This window comes from Actinia tenebrosa, unplaced genomic scaffold (genome assembly GCF_029948245.1).
Source record: "Actinia tenebrosa isolate PJP-AT-01 unplaced genomic scaffold, QUT_ActTen_1.0 PGA_scaffold4__44_contigs__length_22323623, whole genome shotgun sequence".
Classification (NCBI taxonomy): domain Eukaryota; kingdom Metazoa; phylum Cnidaria; class Anthozoa; order Actiniaria; family Actiniidae; genus Actinia; species Actinia tenebrosa.
In genome coordinates, this window is record NW_028292581.1 from 11,367,404 (window position 1) to 11,392,699 (window position 25,296).

A 25,296-nucleotide genomic window follows, 5' to 3' on the forward strand; every position below is an offset into this window, starting at 1 on the left:
AAGCGCGCAACGTTGACGTAGCAAGTTGCCAGAGCAAATTTTGCTCGTATTGCCATTCCGCGTGCAACAAATTGCATTTTTGCGCGAAGTAAAAACTGTCTAATGCAGACCACGTGTCATTCCCTTGAGAATAAGATTTTTTTAGTTGCATCCATTTTCATGTCTTCTCTTTAATTCTTGCGTAATATTTTACATTTAAATACTTACATCTGATCAAACCCTCTACAAACTGATCAACACAATTTTTAAAAGCTCGAACAATAGACAACAGACCAGTTTCGAGTTCCAAATTACCGCTGTGTTTCTTGATTACAGACTCATTTACACAGGGTTAGCCTTGTATCAGTGTTTAAATATTCACAAATACCAAAGGTAAAGTAAAGAATGCACAACTTCAACAATACGAACACTTTGAAATTCGACGGAACTTGAATGGAACGCGAGGTTAACTCTGCGTAAATGGGTCTGTAATCAAGAAATACAGCGGTTGTTTGGAACTGGTCTACAGAGGTTATGCACCATCACGTGGTCATCCCATAATACTGCTTGGGCTTCCTGTGACTAGATGGCAGAACAATAAAATCCCTTTGATGTCGGGAATATTGAATTCTTTCTCATGTAAAACGACTGTATTGTTCCTGCCATCTAACATGGCTGTCGTCACGTGGTGGTGCAAAACCTCTATTAGGCACGATCCATATTTTAGCTGTTCTTCATTAAATAACTCATAATTTATTGCACAGCTTTAATTTTCGCCAACACCGCAGCTCTTCGATCTGTATTCTGGAACAACGCCCTTATCAGACCTCGAACTTCATTGGCTGTAAGATCAAGTGCCAACGGCCCTTTCCCGTCTGACCATCCGTCTGCTAAATCCTGGAGACTGGCTTCCAGCGCACCGACCACCTGTTTATATTTGGACCAATGAGGAACCACCATAAGAGGGTCGACCTGTGATTGGTCCTTGTCTTTTGTAGGTTCCATGAATAACTCAGGACCTCGGTTTATGAGTATGGACAGTATAGAATGAAGACGAGTAGCTTCATCTGAGGATATATCCTGGAATGAAAGAAAGTTAAGATTTCTAAGGTCGACCCCTTCCACACTACTGTGTTTGCGTTTTAACACGCACAGTAGGCTTTACGTAAAAACAAAATAATACGCTCGTTAAAACGCTGACATTAGAGAGTTTAAGATCCTCGTTTACGGCAAACGTGAAACGTCAGTTGACCATTAAAAAATTCTTTTAAATTGGTGAAAAGGAATCGCAAAAATCTCCAAGTAGTAGATAAACAAAGAATACTTGTCTTTGTCGAGAAGGTTTGCAATAGGTAAAGTGGAGTGTTGGGAAACGATGAAAACTTGGTCACGTTTGCCGTTTGCGGGAAGGAAAAACGGGAATCTTAATCTGCCTATTCAAAAGCAACATTTGAAACGCTTGCGTCGCAGATATGATAGACCCATTCGGCTTACGTATGTTTTACCATTTCAGACCACGTTTCATTATCTTGAGCATCAGATTTTTTGTTTGAGTTGTATCCATTAAAACCTCCTCGGATTGGGTTTAATGTTTTCCCATTTCAGACAAAGCATCAATCCCTGGAGAATAATTTGTATATGCAATAGGACTCCATGCTGTCCAATTAAGAAATAATTGGATGAGGGAAATTCCGAGGACAGTCAGAGGAATTTTCCGAGTCTAATTATTTCTTGATTGGGGAGCATGAAATCCATTACCTATTAATTATATAGCTGCCTAATTAATCCCATATCAACAAGACCTGTTCAATTAAGAAAATAATTGGACAGTTACCTATATGGGATTAATGAGAAACTGTATAATTACTTTATTTAGCGGATACGCATGAGAAGGCAGATAATTATGGATACAAATAATACAAAGAAAATCATTCTCAAGAGAATGACACGTGGTCTGATATGGAAAACATTACGCCCAAGCCTAGGAGATCTATGTCTTCTCATGTGCAACCATTAAACAAAAAAAATTATATTACTGAGAATGACACGTCTGAAATGGGAAGCCGAAAAATGCACACGAAAATCAAGGATATTTCAACAACCTCCAGAAGCTCTGGTTTTGCAGCTTGAAGATCAAAAATACCGGGGGGAGGTTGGCAAAGAATAGGCGTACCTCGAGCTGTAAGACCTTGTCAATGATATCTATCAGGACTGCATCTAACAAAGCACCCAGTGACTGGTGGAATAGATTTAATGGTAAAATACCAAGCCACATCTTCTTGAGATGAAGAAGTTGATGTAACACCTGACAAGAAATAAGAACAGTTACAAACACCACTCAAAACCCGTGGTGAACACGCGGTTCCTATTGGGAAAACAGAATTCGAAAATGGTATAATTTAATTTTGTAAATATTTTTATCCTAGAGTTTATACTGCCTATACATTGTATATAGAATTTATATAATATACACTACATTGTATATAGAATATATTAGAGTACAAACACTAAAAGTGTGCAACACGTTGCACTATTTAGTAGTAAATAGTGCTAATTAAACAATAGAAAACAATAGGATTAGCTTAGTTTAGCAGTATTAAGTGGTATTTATGTTACACACTTATAGTGTTTGTACTCTATTTACAAGTAACATATTTTTCAGCGTTTATGTACATAGTTTTTATATTAAAATACTTTTTAAAGCGGTGTTGAACATTGGAATTGTCGCTATACAAATAAAGCTATTTGCTTAAGCCCATTAATATCATTCACCATGGCCGCCAAAACACAAGTCTGTTAAAATTATTGCAACCCATCCATGTCCTCTAACATGTCAGTTTGATTATTATTTTAAACCCTTCATGTCCTCCAAAATGGGTACCAGATCATTATTTGTTAAGCACTCATAACAAGTTATTAGTACCTGTTTGATGGCTCTCTCTATTTTTTCTCCTCTAGCATCCTCGTGAGCATCAGCTAATCCACCAACATCTCGTATGATGTTCAACAGCTGAGAGCGTTGCCTTCTCTATAGAAGGAAATCAATAATCAATAAAAAAGTTTTAATAAAAATCCGTCCGTCCGTCCGTGTATCCATCCGTCAGTCCTTGAAGAAATAGGAAGCTTGAAAACGTGAACCGCCCTCTTTATTTTGATAAAAATGAACGCGCCCCGATAAATCAGAAAACGAAATGTCCGTCCGTCCCTCCGTACGTGAAGAAATAGAAAACTTGAAAAAGCGTACCGCCCTTTTTAATTTCATAAAAATGCACGCGCCCCGACAAATCAGAAAACGAAATGTAATAATGTCATTTAATGAATGCAAATAAAACCTACGAGCTGTTCCAGAAGACAGTTTTCTCCAAGGCTTCTGATAGTAGGCACCAGGTCCATGAATGTAGCAGCACCTTGGTTCAAGGGTTCGGGTAGCTGAGACTTGAACTGATGTCCCATGGTGAGAAGCAGATGCGATATGTACATGCAGTTGTTATGGTGTAGAGCAGCCAACTGAGGTAAGTTTGTCTAAGGATATCACAACGGTTGGAGATTAGAAAATATCTAAACCTAAGTGTATATATGGTTTTTGCAACTATCATAGCTGAAAGTGTTAAATGAAAAAGATATGGCGGCCATGTTGGTGGAAAGAAGGGCACTTATGAGAGATCTTTTGTTCGCAAATATCTAGCCCTTGAGCATATTGATGGTCTTTGCAACCATCCCCACATCCCCGCTGATAGAGTTTAATGACAAAGACAGGGCAACTATGTTGTTGGTATTAACACAGCTATGAAGGAATCTTTTGTCAAATACCACCAATATGGCGGCGATGACGTAACGTGCAGCCTTTCTCAAGAGAGTCAAATGACAAAGACATGGCGGCCATGTTGGTGGTATTAACACAGCTGAGGAATCTTTTGTCAAATACCACCAATATGGCGGCGATGACGTAACATGCACTGGAACAAGGAATCTCTGGGTTTTTTTCGGCTAATAAATTGGGATTGAAATTATATTTATTCAACTGGAAGTATAGAGGTGTGGTATTATTAAAGACCTTTAGCATCAGGTTTACCGCTAACCGCTAGGGATCAGGCCCAGAAACGCGCCAGCAAATACGGAGAAATACTCAGGATCAATGAAATTCAATATGGCAGCTCTTAAAGCACTGGAAAACTTCGATATGACGCTTTGCTGACTGTCGAAAGTTAGAAAGTTAGCGGTATCTAGCAAGTACGTAGTACTAAGGATTGCTATTATTAGTATTGTAACCTACCAGGCTTTCTTTGTGGTATGTTGGGACAACATTACAAAATAACTCGAACATATTACGGACAGTGTAGAAGAGCTGGATGGCACTAAAACAAGACAAACGCATTACACTTAGTGAATTAATAGACCTTTCTCACGCGGCAACCATAATGACTGGAACCATGGATTTTCCCCACGTGGCTTCGCATTCAAGCACTTTAGGATGAAGTTTTCTCTGATTTGTAAAGTATTCTTTCTAGACGTTTCAGTCGAGATACTTTGACCTTACAAATCAAACAACTTGTTATTAAATCAATATTTCGAGGTTATGAGTGGTTAAACAAACGTTGTTTTTTTTTCTTATGCGTAACAAACAATTGTTCCCTCCTTCTGTCATGTCTGCCATTCAATAGAAAAGCCATTTCAATGTTACGGCATCAAGTCCATTGTCGTACCGCTTATGTGCTTTATTTTAGTTCCATAGTTTTCAACCACTCGTAACAAAACCGCTCTATGAACGTTTGAGGGAGTGAATGAGACACAAAGAAAGATAAATGGGAATAGAATGAAAAGAAGAAGGAAAGGAAAAAATACATTTTTTTCATTGAAATTCATTCGACATTCATTCAACTGAATAGGAATCACCATGGATCATAAAAGGACATTTCATGATCCATGCAAATTCCACATAAGAAAGAATTCAAATCCCAAGAGCAAAGGGATTCTGTTGGCCTGTCATCTAACCACAGGCAGCCCAAGCTGTATTATGTGTGTGGGCACGTGATGATGCAAAACCCCTAAAAAGCTGTTAAGTGTGATGTTACTCGAACGAAAAGTGACTTCCGGGTCCAAATACTCCCTTTTACAGTTGCGTTCGAGTGACCACGAATAATAGTTCCTAGCCGAGGCTGCAGTTTCCGCGCATAGCAAAACTATACTTTTTATCATGCGCGGCAACTCCAACCTCGGCTTGGAACGGAACTGTAAAATGGAGTATTAAAACTTACTCCCGCCGACATTTTTCTGATTTTTTTCTTCATAGCGGGCTTTTCTGTTCATACATCTAATCGTTGAAGGTAGAGAATAAATCCTGCGAATAAGTTGCGGCAAGATTTTAGCGATCTTCTGTGTGATTGGACCCGGAAATACGTCACAACTTAAAAGCCCTATATGGAGGTTGGATAAAAGGCTGGGAGGAAAGACAGACGGGAAGACAATGGTATTTCAATATTTCTTGCTGGCTCAACTTTTCCTCGACATGTAATGCAAGCAGAAGGTCTTACCTCTGTGGAGTAGATTTAGTAGCCTCTAACAGAGTTTTGTAAGCAAGGTTCATCAACTCTTTGGTGCTCTCACTAATGCGACATGAGGGTAGTTGAAACGTGAATGGGCTCAGTTGGTTGTTGGCTTCATTCTTGATTGACAGACTAGATTCCTATAAAAATTCATCAAATGTTTTGTCCCCATTAACGGCTGATTCTAGGTTTTTAACGTGGGAGAGGGGGGGATGATGACAGGTATTATAAATGGGCTTAGTTCCCTGTGAATTTCATTCTCGATTAGCAGCCTAGACACGTATAAACATTGGAGCAAATTAAATGTCATAATTAAATGTCATATATTTAATAAAGGTTAGGGAGTTCAAAATGTATGGATGGTGTGGGGTGGGAAGATAGGTAAGAATAGGAGAAGTGTAACGTTTGCGATTCACTTTAGGGAAGACATGTATTACAATTTATAAGTTATTGACAGGCAGGGGTTTGAGATTTTGCAGTATTTTTTTACCCAATTGCCCAAAGCGGGAGGCTTAATGCCAATCAGCAGAGAACGCTTTTGGAATTGTTGGAATAAAATATGCAAAAATGTGAGAAATTTCAATTTGAGGACCCATAAATTTGTTCCTACATCATCATATCATTTTGTCGACTGTTATCAAATAATTTTTTATTCCCTCATGAGAACAGGAGCTCACGAACTGGACGAAAGAAAGTGTAGATAGAGGTTGTAAATGACGCGATGATACAAATTTACCACGAAATCCCCCTGCTTACTCACCTTTTTCCCGTTTTTGCCATTGACAGCATTCTCTATTTCTCCCAGGCTACGTAGAACTGCAGTATCAGAATACTTGTCAATAGCTATTGTGTTATGGATGTTATCTTTCATCAGGTCACGAGCTGCTACTAGACGTTCTTGGCACTAAGAAAAAATAAAAGAATGAATAGGAAATACATCGAGGTGACACACCCTAGACTTTTATTTATTTTGCCTTTTTCCAGTATCATTTACAATATTTATCGAAAACTCTAGATTGGAATATGAAGCATGAGCTTTGCGTTAGGGGTGTGATTTTTCTAGTTTTAGTCCCAAAAAGGTACAAAAAATCCGGTTGGTCTCAGATCGCCCGTTTTAGATCTCCTACCGACGTTTTGTTGAAATAGGTGTACAGTATGTACATGTAAGGAATCAGCAAGCATCTTGCACATAGTTCCTCTGTCATTAAATATAAATATTCATATATTCATTTGGGCACGACGTTTTCTTATCTCATACAACAAGGCATTCCCTTGAGCACTGTGTCTTTACTTATAGCAGGGAGGCTTTATTGCTAGAAACATTGATGTCAATAACAGACAGACACAGACTTTTTTATTCAGTATTGAGTATTAGAATATACATAGATATTTTACATCTCACACATGATCCAAGATGTCAAACATTACATTCGAGCCAAAAGGGTTTTTAAATGGTATAAAAAAAGTCCACTTTTTGTCCCGAATCACCAGCACTTTGGGAAAGTTTGTATAACCAAATGTGTGATATTGCAAGCAGCATCTTCACTTGGGCACAAAACATGAATAAAAGTGTGTCGGACTAAAAAATCAACAGGATGCAAACGTAAGTGATCACTAACAACTAACAAACCTTTTTATTTCCAACATGAACACTTATGTCCTTGATATACTTAGTTAGAGCAGAAGGGGTTTCTTGGAGAAATCCTGTTATAGTAAAAGTATGAAAAGCATTAGATAAAACACACAATGCACCAACAATATAACTGCACAATGCATCTGTTGCATCTCACAATGCCACTCACACTATATTTCATTGCGTGATTAAATGTCTGCAATATGCAATGCAGTGAGGCATCTAACAACATTATACAATGTACTATAGTATGTAGCATGGCATGCAACAAATAACATCATTTCAATGTTTACAACATGCAATGGCAACCTGTTGTAACTAAGATTATTAACTATTTACCATGGCTTTTTAGCCTGTGTAGTGGTGCTCTAGGGATTTGGGGGAGGGGGGAGGGGGGAGGGAAAGAGAGAGAGAGTGGGAGCTACCCCTCCCCTCTCCCTTCCCCTCTTCCTCCCCCTTTCCCCCAGAGGGACACTATTATGACTTTCATGTTTTGAAGTAGGTGCTCATAAGTCTGAAGTAGCTGACTGTGATCTGATACAAGGAACAGAAGGTATCTTATAGAAAAGAAAAAGTAGCCGGCAGTTGAATTCGGATAAAATCACCAGAGCTCCAGCGGCTGCTGGCTTATTCTGAAAGCTCTGCTATACTGGCAAAGTAGAATATAGAGTCACAGGGCTGAATGTAACACATATGAAAATGTCTGCAGCATGCAACGGCAGCCTGCACAGTGCATCTGTTCTAGCTAATATTGCCAACTACAGTATACTGGCAAAGCAGAATCAAGATTTACAGAACTGAATTGCATGCATTAGATGTTCATATCAATGCATGTTGGCAGTTGTGGTCTCAGCTAATGAAATGCAATCTTTTGCTGTACTGTGTTATTGCAGGGCAGAATTGGACAAAGTTTTTTTTCCCCTTTTTTTCGTGCACTAAACCATTACACACCTCATTGATTACATGCACATCATTCATACCTAATAATTTCAGCTTAGATTCAAAATCCTCGGTATTTGCAATGACTTCTTGGTATTTTTCAAGCTGCAAATAACAGATCATATGTCAATGAATATGAAGCTACAAATAAAGTATAAAAAAAACATCTCCTACGGCTCCCTTTCAAGATTATCTTGGATGCAAGATAAGATGCAAATTCCATCTAGAAATAGTGTGATTTTTTTTATTATTCATTTTTCATCTTTTTATTTTTTCATTCATTCACTGTCATTCATTTGCACATTCATTCATTCATTCATTAGAGAGTTTAAGATTCTCGTTTACGGCAAACGTGAAACATCAGTTGACCATTAAAAAATTCTTTAAAATTAGTGAAAACGAATCGTAAAAATCTCCAAGTAGTAGATAAACAAAAGAATACTTCTCTTTGTCGAGAAGTTTTGTAAAAGGTAAAGTGGAATGTAGGGAAAACACGATGAAAACGTGGTCACGTTTGCCGTTTGCGAGAAGGAAAAACGGGAATCTTAATCTGCCTATTCATTCGCTAGCATACCTGTGCACTTGTATTTGGAATAGATTTTGCAAGACAATCTTTTATAATATCTTCTGATAACACAGGCCAAAGAACTGACCCTGGAATAGAAAAAAACATGATTAACTCACAGATCACACCCTGAAAAAAACCTCTTGGCCAATCTAAGTCAGGGCACAGCTAACTCACAGATGGAATTGGAATTTAGCATGCTAGGTTTTGTAGAAGGAGAAAAATAAGAGAATCCAAAACACTTGCATTTAGGAAAAGACCTAACAAATTCTACTCCAACCATGTGAAGCAGAGTCAAGGAATTGAACCAGAGACCCCAGAGGTGAGCTGGGAATGCAGTACTAGTACTGTATGTCACCCTTAATTCCCTTGATTATCTAAACAATGTAGCTCACAACTTGTTGTTTGCCTTCCCTCAATCAAAATTTCAAGGTCAGAGAGAGCATTTTTTGAATGTTATAAGCCACATCCCTGGACATTTGCAAGGGTGGATCCAGCCAAAATTTTAGGGGGGGGGGGGGGGGGGGGAATTGAGTTTCTTCCGTCAACACAACGAAAAACAACATAAAAAAGCATCATTATTTTTCTGCTGAAGGTGGGGGCTTCAGCCCCCCTTTGCCCCCCCCCCCCCCCCCCCGGATCCGCCTTGATTTGCAGCACCCTGTGTTGTTTGCATAATAAATTATAGGTGTACATAAGATAACTGTCTCCAAATTCTAATTATCTAATGTTTGTCAAACATTACCTAACAAACTGAACAGCTGTACATTTTTCTCATTATTATCTCCAGGTTTTTCAGATTTCTCTTCTTCGTTTGGATGGAAGTGGTTCTTGATTACATCCAACACCTCGGTTATCTTAATATAAACTTTTCCTGAGACAATTTGAAAAAAATAATAATAATAATAATAATTCAGCTGTGTCATAAATGAGCAGGATGACAGAGTGTTTAATAATACTAGGTCAAAAGCCAAGAGACATAGCCAATTAGCTTTTGATCTTAAAAAGCAGTTGATTGGCAAGTTTATTAGATAGCTTTAACCTTAAATTTTATCGACACCATGAAACAACCTCTGGGCTGTCATAAGTCTGAGCAAGCTACAGTAACTCACAGAAAAAAATCAGGCAAGCTTCTGCACAAGACAGTAAATGACGTCAAGTGAAACCCAGCAATTGGGTAACAACTATGAGCCTTTATAGTTTGATAGACAAGGTTTAAACAATCTGTTTTGTACCTGGATCTAAGACCTTCTGCCTGGTAGGATCCTTCACAAGTGAGACAACTACAGACTAAAAGAAGAGAAAGAATAAAATTACAGAGTTTGTATGGAAGAAAATTGGAATTTCTGGGAGTAGGGAAGGGTCTTTAAAAAAATGCCAGGAAGTATGTGTACAGTAAAGGAAAAGCAAAGTTTTCAAGCAAATGTGCAAACTGCAACTTGAGGATGCGACCAGGAGGTACATGAAACTATAACTTACTGGTAAAAGATTCTTATATAAAAAAGGAAAAACAAAATCAATCAAGATACATGTACAAGTCCTGTATATCAAATGGATATTAAATAAATGCAGGAAATGGATATGTATTTAGAAAAAATCTAACCATAATAGTATCCTTAATGAACTCAGCCATTTATAGATTTTTTGGGTGACTTACTTTATTAAAATTTCCATGTAAAAGACATACAGGGCCCACAATATTATTATTATTGGTGCCAAACTGAAATTGTCATGTACGCCTCCACCTCATTTCTATTTCATTTAATTGCTTAATTTATTCATTTGTAGATATTAAACAGGCAAAGCTAAATAAAGAATATTATAAAATAGTATATAAGATAATATTTTATTATATAATTACCAATGAAATATCTATTTTTCTCTATTTCAAAAAATTGATATCTTCACACGTGAAAATAACACCATTGCGATGGCTATTCAAAAATTCACGGAAAGAATTGCCTGAAGAAGCCAAAACATACTTCATTGATAATTATATATTGATAAATAGAATATTACATGGCCGCTTGGAGATACGAATTTTATCTTCTCGTGTTGAAAATCTCTCACTTGTTTGCTACACTCACTCTTGAGAGATCTTTTCAACACTTGAAGATAAAATTTGTATCTCTGCACGTCCATGTAATATCCTCTATATATGAAATAGTATTAGATTGAAGAAAGCCTAAAAAACAATTCAAACTTGACTAACCTGTTTTGTTTTCTCTATGGATGGCTTTAGACTGGAAATAAATAAGCAATGTCAATACTAATTATAAGCAATTCTATTCAAATAAAATTAATGTATTTGGCATTTTGAAAACCACAATTCATTATAATTTCTAATGCTTGAGGAAAATCTTTACATCATTCTGATAAAAAATAATAGATGATGATGGATGGAATAAAGGTGGTTTATTATATGATTTATTTTATTAAATAAATAATTTATTATCATTATTCAATCATAATCATTTCAATATAATAATACTTACAGTTTATTGTATCCCCTTACTTTGGAAACACTATCATGGGTCTGAAGAAAAACTGTAAGAGCTTCTTTCCTGCGAATAGAATAGAATAGAATTAAGTTGAGAACAGCTTTATTTCAACAGGGTAACTCTTTCAGTTACAACAAAGGGTGACTGTTATCAATAGGAGCCCTGATATAATTTTAATAATATCAGAAATTAGTAGTAATTATAGTTTATGTTAATACTAATAATATAAAATACTAATCCTAATATATATCAACTACTAATATCTATTTATTTATATTTATACAATGTACATTTTTGGTATGTACATTGTATAAATATAAATACCATGATTATGCAGATTTTCCATTAAATGCAACACTAAGGCCCCGTCCACATGTACATGTATCTGGAAATTTTTGTATCTGCAAAATTTTTTTGCGGATACGAAAATGTTTGCGTCCACATGCAGCGTATTCAAATCGTTTTTGAATCGTTTTCATCCGCCATGATGCACGCTAGTGCCTAGTCCCTTTGACGGATACAATGTAGTTTTTCTTATTGAGCATGCACAAAATTGTGTTTACGTCAGCATATTCAAAAATTTGTGGATACAACCGTCCACACGTATCCGTATTCGGAGCATATTTTAAAATTTCCACTCTGGAGATCGTTTTCAAAAATTTGCGGATAAAAATTTGCGGATAAAAATTTGCGGATACAAAAATTTGCAGATACGTGTGGACGGGGCCTAAGACACTGCCTTATCAAAATAATGAATTACAATTTTTCGATTTATACTATGTGTAGTTAGATTCAGCCCCTTGCTTTGCTCTTATTTTGGAGGCTTTACTGTGACAGTAAAAACCAATTTCACAACAAGCCATTGAAATGTGGAATATGGAAAATCACAGTTATGAATAATCAATGGATAAAGAAATATTTGTCATGTCAAGTACTTGAAAGCTCTATCATAATGGTATATAGTGTATTCTCATTTTTCAACCATAAACAAAAAAATGATACCCTAGGGAATGACATTTGAAATGGGAAAACTGATTCAGAAACTAATAGCACAACTTACTACAAGCCCTGCAATAAACAACTTACCAAATATCTTGATTCTCTTGTCCAACACATTTAGTGCCTATGATCAATAATTATAGTCACTTGTCAATGAAACAAAACATGTGCTCATGTACTTTTAATGATTACTTGTGACTGGCATCAATTATTTAACAAATAGACATCAGTTTTTTTATGTGTCTGTCCTCTTATTGAAGATAAACTGCATCATCACATTGTCAAAGTAGTGTGAAGCCGAGTGGATCCGCATACTACTTTGACAATGTGGTGACGAAATTTATCGCAATAAGAGGACAGACACATAAAAAACTGATGTCTATCTCGTGTTTTTTAGAATAACAAAAACTTCTAATATTTTTAGGTGATCAAAACAACCAATGGAAAGAGAGCATGCTCGTTGACGTCAGCTTTATTGTCTGTCCTCTTATTACTGATAAAAAATAACCAATCAGCGTGCGAAAAATTTTAAAGTTATTGCAAAAAACACCTTTTTTGTGAAACAGGCATTGTACTGTACTGAACAAAATGTGTTAGCAGCATTGCAATCCTGCATCTCACCTGCATTGCATTTATTACATTTTCCATATCAGATTCAACTATAAGCAAAGAAGAAGGTAAAGATGTCAAGACTTGTAGCATCAGGATTATACATGTATACAGCAATAATACTCCAACTTTTTATGTTCACAATTAGATTTTTTGATAATGTCAACTTGAGTCAAGTCATGTCAAACCAAGTCATGTCATGTCAAACCAAGTCATGTCATGTCAAACCAAGTCATGTCATGTCAAACCAAGTCATGTCATGTCAAACCAAGTCATGTCATGTCAAACCAAGTCATGTCATGTCAAACCAAGTCATGTCATGTCAAACCAAGTCATGTCATGTCAAACCTTAAGTCAAGTTTAACCAAGTCAAGTCACGTTAAACCAAGCCATGTCAAACCAAGTCATGCCATGTCGAACCAAGTAAGTCATGTTAAACCAAGTCATGTCATGTCAGACCAAGTCATGTCATGTTAAACAAAGTCATGTCATGTCAGACCAAGTCATGTCATGTTAAGCAAAGTCATGTCACGTTAAACCAAGTCATGTCAAAATAAAGCAAATCAAGTCGAATTGAATCAAGTGATAGTTTCCATTTTCTCCAAATCAGTCAGTGCGCCTTACTTGTAGATTTGCAAAGCCTACCACTTTCGATGGTTCTCTGCCATCCTCGGGAGTGAATGGCCTATTTATGATTTTCTTACCTGTTGTAAAAGTTAGTTTTGTCTTAAGATGAGCATGAATGCTATCTAGAGATGCTGTTGTAGGAGTGTTCCAGGTTATACTCTTAGACCACACTGACTCTAATTTATTAATCAATTCAGAATGCTGTCTTCTCAATTCTTCCTGTTAATGTAAAGACACAAGAAAAAAAATATTACAGCAATCTAGAGATGGTTATTACTTTTTGGGCTAGTAAAAACTGACAAGACATTGATAATCAACCAAACATTTTCGGCTGCCAGTAATTGGAATAATATGTGAAACAAAGAAACTTCAAATAAAATTAGAAAATATAACCCACTACTCTGCTTCATAAAGTTTCTATGCTCCCCCTCCCCCCCCCCCCCCCCCCTCCTTTAGCATGCCATAATTCACGATAGCTACGATGTACAGAATCAGTAAAAAAGTCTTTTATCGTGGTAAAGTAGAGTTAAGCAACAACGAAACTTAATAACAATGGACTACAGTACTTCGACGATACGACGACCATCTTGGATCGCAAGGCATCATGGGGCATCCAGGGGAAAAATAAAGCTTTGTTACAGTAATGATGTCAATTGATATTAACAGCTCACCACAAGAGAGTACAACAAAAGATGAATTAAGATGACACATCGATCACCACCACCCGTAAAAGAAAGACAAACACACAAAACTCTATATATTTTCTGTCAACTTTGTTTTGTTTTGCCCCCTGGCAAGATGGCTGCAATAATGTCGAAGAAGTTCATTAATTAACACCTACTGCACACAGGGGCAGATCCAGGATTTCGTTCAGGGAGGGGTGCTGCGCACAAAGTTAACTCAGGGAGGGGTGCATTATTTTGTATTGGTTATCTTCGATGTAGGGGCACAAAGGAAGGCGAACCAGGGAGGGGTGCGCACCCTCTGCAACCCTCCCCCTTGATCTGCCCCTGGCATATGTCACTTTTTCATTTAGTATCACAAACAAGACAAAACATATAACTTGAAAGCAAAGCTAATTGAGGAGATCTGGTGAATAGACTTTCAAAATAAATTCAAAATTACATGTACTGTACTATAACTCACCCTAAGCGCAGTGAAAATCTTGCTTTCCTGACCAGCCTTTGGAAGTTGTGAAAGATCTTCATTCTAAATTATGAACATTTACAAAGTTAGCATGTCGAATTTATAGATTACGTGTACATTAATAATAAAACCATGGATAGTACGTGGGTAGCATAGAGATGTAGCACAGTCTACACTGCTAAGATGTCATTCTCTCACCAACTAAAGGCTTTGTTGCATTAGTGGTCCATGGTTGAAGCCCTGGGTGCAGAGCCTTGAGCAAGAGTTGATTTTTCAATAACTTACAAATTTCGCGTGAGCTGATTGGTTATTTTTTATCATCAATAAGAGGACAGACAGATAAAGCTGATAAAGCTGCGCTCTTTTTGTTGGTTGTTTTGATCACTAAAAATGAGAAGTTTTTATCGTTTTTTGTTATCGTAAAAAACAAATAGACATCAGTCTTCTATGTGTCTGTCCCCTAATTGACGATAAATTGCGTCATCACATTGTCAATCTTTTTAAAAGTTTACTCCATGTGTTGTTCTCTTCTATAATGTTAAGAGAGGTTTTTGACCCTTTGGTTTCCCTACCTCACATTACCTCAGTAAATATCAACAACAAAATTCCAAATTCTAAATTCCAATTTGATCACAGAATCAAAGGGATGTAATGTAAAAAGGACTTTGTGGTTAATACTTCTTCCCCCCTTTTAAATAACAGCTGTTCTTAAACTTGAAAAAAAAAAGAAGGAAAAATAATGACTTACCACTGTGTCAAAAATTTCTGCTGCCTTGCAATATTCTTCAGTGTCCATTTCAGTTGGAAACCTATCTAGAGCAGTGTGAATCTACAAGACCAGTTCAACAAATAATTATACAGCTTCTCATTAATCCCATATAGGTAACTGTCCAATTATTTTCTCAATTGGACAGGTCTTGTTGATATGGGATTAATTAGGCAGCTATATAATTAATAGGTAATGGGATTTCATGCTCCGCCCCAATCAAGAAATAATTAGACTTGAAAAATTCCTCTGACTGCCAAATTGGACTTGGCCTACGGCCTCATCCAATTTTGTCAGTCCTCGGAATTTTCCTCGTCCAATTATTTCTTAATTAGACAGCATGGAGTCCTATTGCATATACTAATTACATCATTCTGTACCTGATTAAAGCAGTTCAGTTGCATTTCATCATCAACATTAAACTAAGTTTATACACTGAATCAAAATATGGCAAACAATTCAATAACTATTATTCTGTACTGACTAGTATAGTTTTCATTTGGAAACACCAAAGCATAAGAGAAGCTAGTCAGTCCTGAACAATATTTACTTTGGTCCCCATATATATATATCAATTCTGTGTATTGGTTAAACTTTCAAGTAACCTAGCTCTTTTAACCAATCAGAAAAGATTGCGTTTTGGACCCAAGGGTGGAAAGGTTAAGAAACCACTTTATGATGTGAAATTTTGCAGAGAAGAAGCTTGATACAGTATATCCCTAAAACATTTGGCCTTTATAATTTTCTCTAAACTTTGTATAAGTCTAGGCAAATGCCGCAAGATTAGCGTTCAGCGTGTCAATTTAAAAGTTTAGATCAAATAAGATGTTAAATTGCTGCTAATTCAAAACATTGATGTCATTGTTTCATTGCTATGGTAACTCCAATTCTAATGAAATGTACATCATTACAAACTTTAATCTTTGTACAGTAATAAGTGTGTGAAATTTCAAAATTGTGGGTGCTTGCATAAAAGAGATATGGCCAGCCAAAGTTGACCGGTGGAGCACTTAAAAAACTAATAGGCCACTAAAAATTTATCCACACAGCCCCCCTCCCTCCCTCCAATCCCCAGTGGTACCTAATGCACTAACTCACCCAATTTTTATAATATGTATTTCAGCATGCTACAAGTAACATACTAACATACCTTACACAGTCTGGTTAAAACATCTGCAATGGCTTCTGTTTCATGAAACTCTTGGGTCAATTTTGAATGCTCTGTTGCTGCAAGATCCAGCTGTGGATGTATTGACCCCTGGCAAACATTATGAAAACCTTAGCTACTAAAAAAACACATTCCTGAGCAGTGTGAAGTGTAAACCATGCAGGGATTGGCAGAAAACAATCTTTATTCAGCTGACAGCCTTTATTAAGTGGACAACATGTATGTAGGCAAAGTTCTAAAGGCGCCCACTTAAATTAATAGAAAACTACACTACAAAACTGTAGTTTTAATAAATAATAAATATATAATATTAAAATAATAATTAATATTAGTAAAAATACACAGGTGAATTTTGAAAATCTTGCGCGCTGATTGGTCGAGAAACTCACTATCACACAATAATCACCTCCAGCGATAATCCAAAATGGCGGCCAGCTGCTTTGTTCCTGTTACTTGAAAAAAATGTCTTTATCTTCTTTTTTTCTTTTGAAAGAATCACCTGTGTATTTATACTAAAACAATTATTTGCCTCAGCCTCAGTGAATATCGGAGAATTTTACCTTGCTGCTCGAAGACTCGCGTCTCGGTAAATATTCCCCGATATTCACAACGCCTTTGGCAAATAATTGTTAAATAACATAACATGTAATAATGCAAGAGCATTGAGATCTTAATGTAATGTAACTACTACCCAAAGTTGGAATGTATTGTTTTAATTCTACATTTTAATTGGTTCTCTTGTCTATTAGCTTGTCTAACTGGTATAAGTGGCCCTGGTTACAGTAGTCGCACTGTAAGAGGCAATTTAAATATCACAGGATAAATGTATATTATATTGGTGAATTTAATGCATACTTCAACAATTTCACAATTTTCACAGCAAAAACTTAATCAATAACTTATCGATTAAGAGCAAATCTTTCTCCAGGGACTAAGGGAAAGTGTTAAATTTAACACTACATGTGCATAAATGTTAAATTCCCTGCCCTGTCCTTGGGGTTGGGGTTTCAATTGACTAGTGCAAGAATACGATTTATTCTTTATCACTACAACATTGGCTATTTTATAGCTTTACCACTCACTTTGATCCTCTTAGAAGCATTCTCAATGTCTGTCAGAAGATTTTTCACCCTCCAATCCAGTTCATAAGTAGATGAATTCAAGTCTTGGAAAGCACCAAATGAATACTCCTTGTAAATGGCTTGGAATACATCGACCTAAAAATATTTCAGAAATTTAGATATGGCTGTCGTCTAAAGATGCATTTTGGAACATTTTAAAGGACTCTCTCATAAAAACTCTCGAATAAGCTTAAACTCCATCGAGTAAATATTAGAATCAATAGTAAGTTAATTAAATGAAAAGTTAACCAATTTTTAAATTTTTAAGATTAAATGCATGTTGAAATTATACGAAAAATAAGCTTTTGATGCATCATCTTAAAAGAAAGGATGAAAAATTAAAATAATGAGGGATAAGGGCAAGAAACTGAGAGCAAAATGGAAAAAGTCAGAGAAGAAACGATCATATGAAAATATTTTATAACAAACTGTAAAAGTCGAAGGGTTTCATATAAATTAGTAATACCACATTACCTTTATTTCTTCTGCCTTCTGGAGCATCTGCTTGACACAGACATGAAAGTCTTCCTGTTCTAAGTGTCCTGCTTTCTGTAGTACATCAGTAACTAAGCTCGATTGAATGGTTTTTTTCGAACTAGCCACGTCCGCCATCTTGGATTCTTGATCTTCGCGCCATCCTCCCTCCCACAATGCATCACGAGTCAATATCTTACCCAAGCCTCCCTCTCTCTTCTCTTCTCTTCTCTTCTCTTCTCTTCTCTTCTCTCTTCTCTTCTCTTCTCTTCTCTCTTCTCTTCTCTTCTCTTCTATATATTCATATTTATACGTATAAATGAAGTGCAAACAATATATCCGTGAAACACTAATTACTAAATTGCTCAAAATAGTGCTAGTTAAACCAGGGGCGTAGCGAGGACCTAGGAGCTGGGGGCCGGCAATGAGCCAAAAAAAATTTACTCCTCCCCCCACAAAACAAATAAACGAATAAACGCGCAAACGAAAAAGAAACAAATTGGTATTCGTATAAACTGTGAGTCTCATATAAGACTTGGTAGCTCAGTTGTTAGAGCATGGCACCGGAATCGACAGGGAACGGGTTCAAATCCCGTTCAAATCCCGTTCAAATCCCGTTCAATTTGCAGCTGCATAAGTTGCTTCATATACTGCGAGGATCAGCTCAATTTGATACATTTACAACCGCAGTACAAATATATATTTCATATATATGTTCTCATACACATCTATATTCAAGTTTAAAATTATACTAACTTCTGTTATAGTGCTTGGATACGAGGTTATTCCGGGCGAAACACCCTTGGAATTAAATTCAGAAAAATTAATTTCCGACCTCGCTGGGAAGGTCGAAGGTTTTCCCAGAGAGGTCGGAAATTAATTTTTCTGAATTTAATTCCAAGGGTGTTTCGCCCGGAATAACCTCGTTCCCAAGCACAATAACTTATCTATATTTCTATATCTTCATGTATTTCATAAGTGCTACGCGGTCCACATATTCTCATCTCTAACTTCTGTTATATTCGGTGGCCGAGTAAAAAAAGTCAAAAGTTCAAAAGTTAGTGATTTAGGGCCATAATACAAAGTGAGTTTGTCTTTTTGATCAATTTCCCCTGTCGTCACCGCATTTGGCTTTTGTTGGAATCGATTTTTCTCGTTTGTTCTTTGTCTCAAGTCATTTTGTCGCAATGCATTTTGTTTCAAGCGTTTTTGTCACATAAATCGCTTTAGCTTTTCACATTTTGTTGTCCCGCGTTTTGTCCGTTTGGCCTCAGACATTATGTCTTCAGGCGATCGATTTGTCAAACGACCATATTGTTTATAATATATAGTTTATCTTAATATAACTCACTCTTAATGATATTTTCTCAAGAAAGCATAAAGACCTTTTGTGTTTACTTAATTAGGAAATTTAAAATTCAAGTTTTAAATTGTGCTCTTAAGTTGATAAATAAAATAAGAAAAGAAAACCGTTTAAAAACACCTTGCGCCGCTAGTAACTGTGTTTAAGTGGTGCACGAGAAACTTCTGCTTTAGGAAAAATTAAAAAATTTCAAAACATAAAACAATATCTTGTGATTCATTGCCGTTTTCTTATTCATTTTTTTCCGCAGACACTATGGCTATCCCATATCTTGCTCCTCGTAAACCTGAGCTATTCGATTGAGGTCCCCTCATCCCCCACCCCCCTCCCCCCCCCCCCCCCCCCCCCCCTCGGCCCCTGGTCGTAGTGACGTAAGTTGGACCTAACTCTGATACTTCCATACGATGGGGCTGCATTTGAAACAATATTATTTTTTGCGCAGAGAATAGAATTACCGGAAGGATCGAGCAAAGATTTCGGATTTCTCAAACGCAAATGAATGAACGGAGTATTCTTTCTCGGCCAATCTGTGCATGACTTCACGTTGCGATGCACAAGAGAACCGATACGGAAACGAAAAACCTTTTAAAACTCAGTTGGCGTCCGTGCGGTTTCTTCATTTGTATCTAAAAAGTCGTCTAGATTGTCTTAGTAATATAGCATAAACCAAAGTTGAATGTGTCTTACGAATTGAATCCTGCTAAGCCAACCTTAAAACAAGGATGAGAATATGCTAACCAAGCAACATCGACTGAATCCTGCTAAGCCAAGGCTTAAAACAGCTAACCTATAGCAACTTCCCTAACTCTCCTGAGATTTTCCTGAGTAACAGAGTATAAACCAAAGATGAATATCACATCGACTGAATCCTGCCAAGCCAACCTTCAAGCAGCTAAGCTATCAATTTCCCTAACTCTCATAATTTCGGGAATTGTTTTGAACGTTTCAGTAGTTGCTGCACTTCTTCGACGTAAAGTCGCAAGCCTGAGCGGGTTTCAACTACTGGTGGTTCATTTGGCATCTGCAGATTTGATGGTTTTTATTACCGCTGCGCCTTTCTTGTCGATGTCAGCGGAATACCAACAACATGCATTTACCACAGCAGTTTGTAAAGGAACGGCTTTTTCCAACCGGTTTACTACAATCTCTTCAATCTTTATCTTAACAGCGATGTCAGGTTGCAGATTTTACAGCATCACAAAGCCTTTTAGCTATCGTGTCCACGTCAAATCATCAACAATCAATGTCGCTTGCGGTTTTTTGTGGTTTTTGAGTCTGGTACTTTCGGTAACTCCTTTTCTGGGATGGGGAGAATATGAACAGATCAAAGGTCAGTGTTGGTGCGCTCTCAACCCTGCCAAGCATAAGCTTAATTATACAACAGTGTTGGTCTTGGCCTTTTGCCTTCCCACGGCTCTTTGCTGCTATTTTCTTGTAGGAATCGTGGTTGCAATGCGAAATTCTCGAAAAACAGTCAGCCAAAAGTCAAATCAAGCAAAAGGTGAAGTCGTAAATGTAAACCTGGAACCGGCAGAGGCAGAGGCAGTGGCAGTGGCAGAGACAGAGAAACAACAACCAGGCCAACCACAATCCCCGGAAAACTTGGAAGAAGAGAAATCGAATTCATGCAAAGCCAAAGTCAATTTAGACAGGTGTTTGAAAAGACACCAAGGCAATGTTGATAGTGAGAAGCCTGTACATGTTTCCATCCTAGATGTTTTGCCTAACATTCAACAAATCATTGAGCCAGTTATGACTTCAACGCCATCAGCGTTTGTCGTTAGAAAGTCATCCTTTCTTGCAAGAAAATCCAAACAAACATTTGACATTGAAAAAGCAGGCAATGGCGAACCAGAATCAAGGGAAAACGTATTCGAATTGCAAAGCTATACAAATGATACTGATGGCACTAACCAGATACTCAGCCAACATGTTAAACTTGCTTTCGAAAACTCGAAAAAACTCCGTGAAAATTCCAAAAAGGCGTTTTCCATTTTGATTCTCTTGTTTTGCGTTTATATTGCATTTTGCGGGCCGACGTATATCATTTGGTCTTGGTTTGCTTTTTCTGATTCCTTAGGCTCAGAACCGCCAAGAGCTTCGTTTCCCGTTTTTCGAACAATGGCCGGAGCACAGTCCATTGCTAATTGTCTATTATATGGAATAAGACACCGGGAAATAAGGAAAGAGGTCTTTAAACTGTGGAAAGATATCGCTCTATGTGCGAAGGCTAAAATTTTGAAATTTGTTCATAGTATTTTTCGATCATGAAACGACACCTAAAGCTGATTTCTCGAATATAGTGCGCACGGGACCTTCTTCGACCCCCTATGAAGGTACGTAACTTAATGTAACATGCATATTTTACAGCAGAATCGAAATGACGTACGCTAACTACGTATCCAATGTAAACGTATATGTGTAATTATTTTTTTCGAGTATCTTATTGACTTATTGATTTGCAACACGCTTCTCAATCACAGAGGTACTAGCCCAGAGGTTCTTAGCTTGTGTTACTCGCTCGTGGTATTAAATCACTGTCATTATGTAAATGCCCACGCAAGTGACTTTTAGTAATTCTTCGAAATAGCTTTTTAAGACGGCACATGGTATTCCCGGTCCTAATGTGAACAGGCGTGAAACGGAGCATGAGCCAGCATTTTGTCGACAGCGGATATTTTTCAACTCCCTCTCTTTACTCAAACCACTTAAACTTCAGGCTACGAACCGGATCGTGCTGTTCATACTGCACTTTAATCGGCACAAAAACCTATCACTTTTGAAACCGGAGCTGCGGAGCAACATCTATCCAATACGAAAATCACTCCAAAAACAAGCGCTCCATGTGTAACAGAAGGCCCATCCGGTATACTTTTTGAGCCGAAACGATTGCTATCCGGTATAGTGTGCACAAAGACTTACCCCGTTAGGAATAGAAAGAATACCATCTCCGAGTTTTGCGGGTTTTTTTCTTTTTTCTTTCCAGCGTTATATCTTTGTCTTGGTGAGGCTCTTTCTAACTCTCATTTTAATTCACCATTTTCTATACATTGGTTCACTGGTCAAACACAAAGCGCTCAAGCGAGGCGCGAAGGTGCAACCTTGACTGAATGCTTTGTGTTTGACCAGTGAACCGATGTATGGAAAATGGTGAATAAAGGGAATACGTCTTTTATGTCTCATCCTTTTTATCCACGAACTTTTGCTTCTATATTTGATAAACCCTCTGTCTACTATGTCTTTTTCATCTCTTATTTTCTCGAAAACTCTGTCTAGCTCTTTTTCTCAGCCGCCGGTCTTTCCGTCTGCTTTTTAAGGAAGCGCTGAGGGCCATGGAATATATCTGACCACATGCTGACCGTTAATTAAAACAACCACGATTAAGGGATAAAGCATACGTGATTAATTTCGAAGCACTTAGCTTCGTCGTGCTTTTTATTTGTGACGATTAGCCTAATGTATTTTACAAAAAATATCCATGACGCTACAACTCTTTTTTCATGCCGAGTGTATCTCTTAATCAACCGAGTCAAATAAATTAATATAGATTTAATGTCTGGTCCCTCAGGAAATTAGTTAGTTTTCTTTTCCTTCGAGTCTGAATGATGTTTCCCTCGGCCTCCTTCGCCTTGGGAAATATCTGACAGAATGGGGAAAACAAAACTATTTCCCTCGCGACCAGACATTTTCAAGGACGTTCATGGGCAAACGTTCCCATGCATTAACAGATTTTTTTATTTTTTATTTTGCACGGTGAAACTAAATAATACTAGAAGTAAAACAAGCTAATAAAAAATGGGTGTCCCCGACTTCGTTAAGCCGTCAGAATGCGTCGAAGTTCGTCTATTTTACGGTAAAAACGAGCGAACTGAACGAATACATGGAACGCTGTCAAAAAAAACCTCTTGGCCTCTTGGGTGATTTAAATGACTAGCACAATTTGAAAAAAATAAAAATGGTTCACAATTAGTAGGCCCGTCCTTAAGTGTATAGTATTCCTCACAGGGATTAATTTTTTCAAAATCAATAAGACATTTAAAAAAATCCGCACGAGAGAGAGTGTGGCGTCGGAACCCATCTTCACAAGAAGTGATGAGTTCGCTGATGAGTTCAAGATTTAAAACGAGAAAGTTCCTGGAATGGCGTCATAGTAGGTATATGCTTTTATTACTTGACTCGTTCAATTAAAGATGAGGAAAGTTAAAACGAGCCCTAACCAGGGAGGAGACGGGGGATTTTCAGCAGTTCTCAAAAATCCGTTTTGTTTGCAGGCAGTTGAGCAATATTAATATTAATAAAGATCTCAATTAATAATAAATTAATAATTGATATAGACCGTTTTAGCTTGGGCATAATGATTTCCATTTTGTTCCCACTTGTCATTTCCTTGTATTTCTTTGTTTGAGTGGCATCCATATTCATGTGTCTTCTTAATCGCAACCGTTAAACAAAGACTGCCAATGATACTCAAGCGATTGTGACACTTGGTTTGAAATAGGAAAACCTTACGTCCAAGATCTATTACTACACCATTTCGTGACCTACTGGTTCCCATGGTCTGAACTCTTGGTAGAGTTTGTTTGTTCTCTGCTAGCAGAGCCGGCTACTTTCCTTTTGTTTTGGGTGCGCAGTGGTGGATCTAGGTGGGGGTTTTGGGGGTTGCAACCCCCCTATGAGAGCCATCGTGATTTTTTTTTTCATGACAACACCAACAGCATCGCGAGTTTTATTAAAACAAGGGTGTCGAACACGTTTCGCTCGCTTTTTTTTTTTTTTTTTATACACCGTGTGTGGGACCTGAAACAACCATGCTCGCCTGCAGCAAATAATCATTATCATAAGACCTGCTTCCGTTTGGGAACCCTGTGCTACTTTTCCGCCAAACAAGTACCTCAATCAATGCTACAACCCCCCCCCCCCTCCCACTTTGAAAACATCCTGGATCCGCCCCTGTTAAGAAAGAAAAATAGACTTCCGATGTAGGACGTTATTTCTGTCGCGCATGCGTGACGTAACTTAGCAACGCTTTCATGATTTTGACAGCCGCTCTCGTCAAACAATGTTTGGCGCCAAGGTGTGTTACATTTGCTCATGCGCACTACATGTAATCGGTTAAAAACCGGTTTAAAAAAACTGGTTTTGGTCATCCACGATCGTGGATGGCCGTTTAACGAAGGAAACGCTCTACATCGGCAGAGTCTCCTTCCTCCCCGCCTGAAAGAAGGGAGAGAAAGAGAAGAGAGACTCTGCTAGCAGGGAAAGTTTGTTGGTTCTCTCCTGTGCTCACCGAAGGTTTTTCTCCGGGTTCCCTGGTTTTCCTCCCTCCAAAAACTAGCCTGCATTTATCATATCGGCTGAACGCATGCTAAAAAAAAAATTTTACTTCTAAATTCTAATTCGATCTAGAAGGGCCTAGAAGAAAATTACTCTGTGTAATTCTAGTTATCCTACCAAACTGTGTAGCTTTTTGTGTAGTTATATACTGGCTTTCAATGTAGAGTGCTCACACTAAATCCGTGAAACAAATACTAATTTTTAGCACTAAATAGTGATAATTAAACAATAGAAAACAAAGGATTCTGTATGAAATAGTACTAATTAGTACTATTTAATGTTCACGGTTTTAGTGCGTGCACTCTAACATCTTCCCCATCTTACTGACGTGGAGCCCAAACAATATTTCAAAAGGATGTTTAATATCTTCAATAGTAATCAGTATCTAAAACAATTTAACTAGCTTGGGAATTAGCATAACACTCGAGAAGTGTTAAGAAGCACTCTTCGTGTTTCTCACAAGTCAGTCTCGTATTCTGCCAATACCCACTTTTTACAGTTGCAAACAGCGAACACGTACGTGCGTTTT

The 25,296-nt window shown here is 37.4% G+C and overlaps 1 protein-coding gene across 1 annotated transcript; it reads right to left on the reverse strand.

Moving 5' to 3' along the window:
- Positions 1–152: 152 nt before the first annotated feature.
- On the reverse strand, positions 153–18,231 carry LOC116298002 (centromere/kinetochore protein zw10 homolog). Its single transcript, XM_031706343.2, has 22 exons — positions 18,071–18,231; positions 17,558–17,692; positions 16,458–16,565; positions 15,290–15,370; positions 14,542–14,604; positions 13,473–13,614; positions 12,781–12,818; positions 12,247–12,283; positions 11,175–11,223; positions 10,872–10,902; positions 9,895–9,949; positions 9,405–9,533; positions 8,669–8,748; positions 8,136–8,199; positions 7,153–7,226; positions 6,283–6,426; positions 5,511–5,662; positions 4,253–4,334; positions 3,316–3,501; positions 2,903–3,007; positions 2,153–2,284; positions 153–1,059 (listed from the first exon to the last, which is right to left on the reverse strand). Exons 1-22 carry the CDS (start codon positions 18,206–18,208, stop codon positions 733–735), a joined length of 2,352 nt encoding a protein of 783 aa, XP_031562203.2. The 5' UTR covers positions 18,209–18,231; the 3' UTR covers positions 153–732.
- Between the last annotated feature and the right edge of the window lie 7,065 nt (positions 18,232–25,296).